General features: G+C 32.6%; 1 protein-coding gene across 1 annotated transcript; it reads right to left on the reverse strand.

The window, feature by feature from the left end:
* Positions 1 to 353: 353 nt before the first annotated feature.
* Positions 354 to 3482, reverse strand: LOC136071344 (protein NRT1/ PTR FAMILY 7.3-like). The gene is made up of 4 exons (XM_065782510.1): positions 3446 to 3482; positions 3082 to 3299; positions 1962 to 2524; positions 354 to 1494 (listed from the first exon to the last, which is right to left on the reverse strand). Exons 1-4 carry the CDS (start codon positions 3465 to 3467, stop codon positions 624 to 626), a joined length of 1674 nt encoding a protein of 557 aa, XP_065638582.1. The 5' UTR covers positions 3468 to 3482; the 3' UTR covers positions 354 to 623.
* Between the last annotated feature and the right edge of the window lie 824 nt (positions 3483 to 4306).

Below are 4306 nucleotides of genomic sequence, written 5' to 3' on the forward strand. Positions count from 1 at the left end.
AATGGGGAATGGTAAAAAATGTCTTTGGAGATTTTAAGTGTAATTAATTTTTATTTTTGTAAATGTGTTACATGCTATTTTTTTAAATAATATGACTAATTATTATATTTTATAATAAAATTTGTGTTTAATTTTAAATGCATCTATGTGTTTGCATGAATTACATTACATGCTAGTTTGTATAAAAGTGTACAATATAAACTAATATTTTCCTTGAATAAATTTTAGAAAATTCAATCCAAGAGTTCACGCCAATAAAATTATAAAGGACTTTGGGCAATTATTGTTATTGATAGTATTGGCATGATGTTATAACATGCAATGGACAATGTTATATGTACACAATGAGATCGTGCAAGTAATAGTGTGGCACTCCTTACGCATATATAAAGTAAGTTACATTAAAGCTTTCGTTACAAATCATGATTACATCAGTACATCTCCATCCTAAAACACTCTCTATATATATATATATATATATGCTCAACTTAGAGAAATGAAAAGGGTAAGCATTTCTCAGAGTATCATGGCAAAAATCACTCTCTTCTGCAGTAATGCTTCTTACTTTATTTATCACACGTAGCCTTCATCAAAATATGGCCAAACTAATATACTACCACAGCTTATACTTTAAGCTCAAGCTCATTGCCTTCTTTGATTCCACTCTTTCCTTCAAACTTGATATACTTATACGACTTGGCACATGCAATGTAGACTATTAGATCCGCCATTGTCAAAGCTGCTAGGAGGAAGTAGAACCGGTCTAGATGACCTTTGTTAAGGTTACTAGGGATCCAACCAGCCATTTCACCTCTAGTAGAAATTCTCATCACAATTGTCACTAGCAAACTACTCACATAGTTTCCTAGTGACATTGATGTCGTGTAAAGTGCACTTCCGAAGCTCTTTAATCCATCAGGAGATTGGTTATTGAAGAATTCTAGTTGACCAACATACATGAAAACCTCAGATGCTCCTATAAGTACGTACTGTGGAATTTGCCAAAAGATGCTCAAGGAACTAGACCCTTCACATTGGGCACATTCTGTTGTTGCATATTTTAATCTGAAATACTCTACAACCCCAGCTGCCATCATTGCCAATATTGCTATAACAAGACCAATTCCCATTCTCTGAAGCTCTGTGAGTCCTTTAGCTTTTTTTGTGGTAAAGACAAAAAGAGGGTCAAGAACCCGCCTGTAAATGAAAATGAAAGCCGCTACGCTGAGAATGTCGAAGCTAGTCATGCTTGCCGGAGGAATGTGGAAGGTTGAAATGGTGGTTTTCATGGCAGCACCTTGTTCCACAAAGAGAGATGCCATCTGGGTGAATACCACTGAATACATTATTGTACATAGCCAAATTGGAAGAAGTCTTAAAATGCATTTCACTTCTTCAACTTGTGTCACAGTGCAAAGGTGCCATGGATCACGAGCATCCTTGTCAATCTGGTTGAATTCCTTTGAGGTGATAACGGCAGCTCTATCGAAGAATCTGATGAGGTGAATGTGAAAACCATTTAGCATATATGCTATATTTCAAAATATTCAAGCCAAAGCCTAAAAATAGTAGAGGCTTAAGTTGTCAGTCAAAAATCTAGAATGAATGCAACTTCAACATCATATTTGGTCAAGACACTTATGACTATGTGCTTTGCCTAGCAGTGAGTTATAAAGAATAGCTTATTACGTACTGAGTACCAATTTTACCTAGAAAAATATGTATATACAGCTGAAGACCATAAATTGTGAAACTGAATTTTTGTATCAATAAAGCCAACTCTCACCTTAATTCATAACAATGTAAACTTCATCGATCTAACAACGACCAAGCCTCAATCCTAAAATTTTAAATTAAGTGATAAATTCTCAACAGAATAATCATAGTTGACTACATGTTACATTTCCTTAATTACCTAAAGTATTCATAAGTAATTTAAAGGTAGAAGGATATGAACTTACTTGAATCCTTGAGTATGGATCATCTTTCTATCCCCATTACTAGAAATTTCCTTTTCGTCTAACTCAAACAGATCTTCTCCACTTGGCATCATCTCAACTTTCCATTTTCTTGTTGCAGCCACCAACACTTGGCTAAACCGAGAGAGAGGGTTGCCTTTAGGTTCAAAATGCCTATACCTTGGGGTTCCACAAAGAAACAAGACCAATGCTAGAGCGGCAGAGCCAGCTGAAGCCCAAAATCCTATAGCCCACATACCTTCATTCTCAAAATAGCCCAAAATAGTGTTTGAAAAGAGGGACCCAAGGTTTAAAGCCAGATAAAAGTAGCTAAAGAAGGCTATTTTTGAGTGCACCTCCTTAGGATCCTCTTCATCAAACTGATCAGCCCCAAATGTAGCTATATTTGGTTGGTACCCTCCATTCCCTAGGGCAATCAGGTAAGTGGAAAAGTAGAACAGTGCTATCTCGAAGGATGAATGGGATCCACAATGAGATTGGTCACTACCACAGCCTTTAGGCTTAAGTAAGAACATGTATGATGATAGCGATAATGATATCAAGCCCTGTCATAAATACCACGAGATTCGCATAAGCATATGAACAGTAAGATTTACACTTTTGAGAAATAATTAATTGGACTAGTAGAAGACAAATGTTAAAAGTACCACTACTAATGTTATTACAAAGTTTTACAAATTTACATGATAATGAAAGTGGTTAGTAAACTTTATCAACGTAATAAATAAGTGTTTGAATTAACTTTTATTGATAGGTGATAAATTAGTTTGTAATATATATTTAGTAAAAGCTATAGTATCTTTAAAGGAAAATGTTAGAGATCAAACTTTTTTACAAAATTTTTTATAAATTGCTGATGTGCTAAGTGGCTGTTGGTAAATAAAAAAAGTAATGTTATTAGTGAATCCAGATACGAACCAGTAAGAAGTTGGCTAAAATAACAATTTATAAAAATGTTGTAAAATAATTTGTAACTGTTACATTTCTCATCTTTAAAAATATCTTTGGCCACTAAGAAAAATGTTTTAGTCATTGAGTGCTTATGGGTCCATGCATGCGTGAATGGGAAAGAGAATATATATATCAAATGATGCCAACTTACAATGACAAAGATGGCTTGAAAGATGGCACAAGTCTTGTACCTCCCCCAGTAAGACTCACTAAGGAAGGCACCAAGTAGAGAGAAAAGGTAGACCGTTCCTGTCCATTTGCTAACATTGTTAGCTGCATCAGCATTGTCTTGACCCAACACTCTTGTCAAAAACAAAACCAAGTTCACTCCTACTCCGAAGAATGCCAATGTAGCCAGCCCTTGATTCACTGTGATAATTATTTTCCAACACAAACAAAAAATATCGTGAGTTTTGCTATCTTTAAATTATTGATTGTTTAGTTATACTAAGCAATAATTCAAAAAAAGGGTATCTTATTTGCAACGTCATAACGATCGCCAATAATATTCGTACTTTTTGTTTCCACATGAGGCATTGAAATCTAGAAATAAAGAAATATAAAACATAATTAGTAGCACTTTTAGGAAAACTCCATGCAGCTTTGCTGTCTTTGTTGATTATTAGAACACAGCGGTGATTCAAGAAGAGGAATCTTATTTGCTAAAGAATTGCATAATGATAATATATATATATATATATATATGTGTGTGTGTGTGTGTGTACTTTAGGCTTTTCTTGGTAACTGAGAATATATTGAAAACAAAAAAATAGGAGATGATTTTCATGTTTGCATCTTAAGATATTTTTAACAAAAAAAAAAGAGCATTAGTTTAAGAGCAATTTTTATAAACCTTTTATAAAAAAAAAAAAAAAAAAAGCAACATGTGTCTAAGGGTCATATTATTTTCTTTTTGCTACCACATAACCTTTTATTATGCAACAAAACTTTTCTCTAAATATAAATTTGTTTTAGCTAAAAGACATTATAAGAATAGCATTGACATGAGTTATAATTATGAAAGCATGAATTCAATTAAATGAAAGTTAATTGATTATTAAATTGTATTGGCTTTATTTATGTACTTTTCATATGGAGAAGAGAGTTCCTCATAATTGATTTGACATATTATGACAACTAGAGTTAACAATTTTTTTTTAATATATAAGATGTCAATTAAAACTAGGGATTTATATTGAAGAAATAATTGATTTGTTTACAAAAGGTCTAACAAAAGGTTTTTATTTTTATAATTTAGAATTGAGCTCAAATGTCTAAATCAATCCTATATTTAGATCTAGATCCTACCTTAATTCTACTAATTAATTAAAAATTTTAATGAGATTCATATCATTTAACAATTCTAAAATATTAAA

The sequence above is a fragment of the Quercus suber genome, unplaced genomic scaffold (genome assembly GCF_002906115.3).
Source record: "Quercus suber isolate HL8 unplaced genomic scaffold, Cork oak 2.0 scaffold_304, whole genome shotgun sequence".
Lineage (NCBI taxonomy): Eukaryota > Viridiplantae > Streptophyta > Magnoliopsida > Fagales > Fagaceae > Quercus > Quercus suber.

What these genes read in the sequence shown, in the direction of transcription:
- LOC136071344 (XM_065782510.1), bottom strand. Translation starts at nt 3,467, where the DNA reads ATGCCTCATGTGGAAACAAAAA. An exon ending in TTCAAGCCATCTTTGTCATT is followed by an intron (nt 2,525 to 3,081) that starts GTAAGTTGGCAT and finishes TATTTATGACAG; the next exon opens with GGCTTGATATCATTATCGCT. An exon ending in ATCCATACTCAAGGATTCAA is followed by an intron (nt 1,495 to 1,961) that starts GTAAGTTCATAT and finishes TCACCTCATCAG; the next exon opens with ATTCTTCGATAGAGCTGCCG.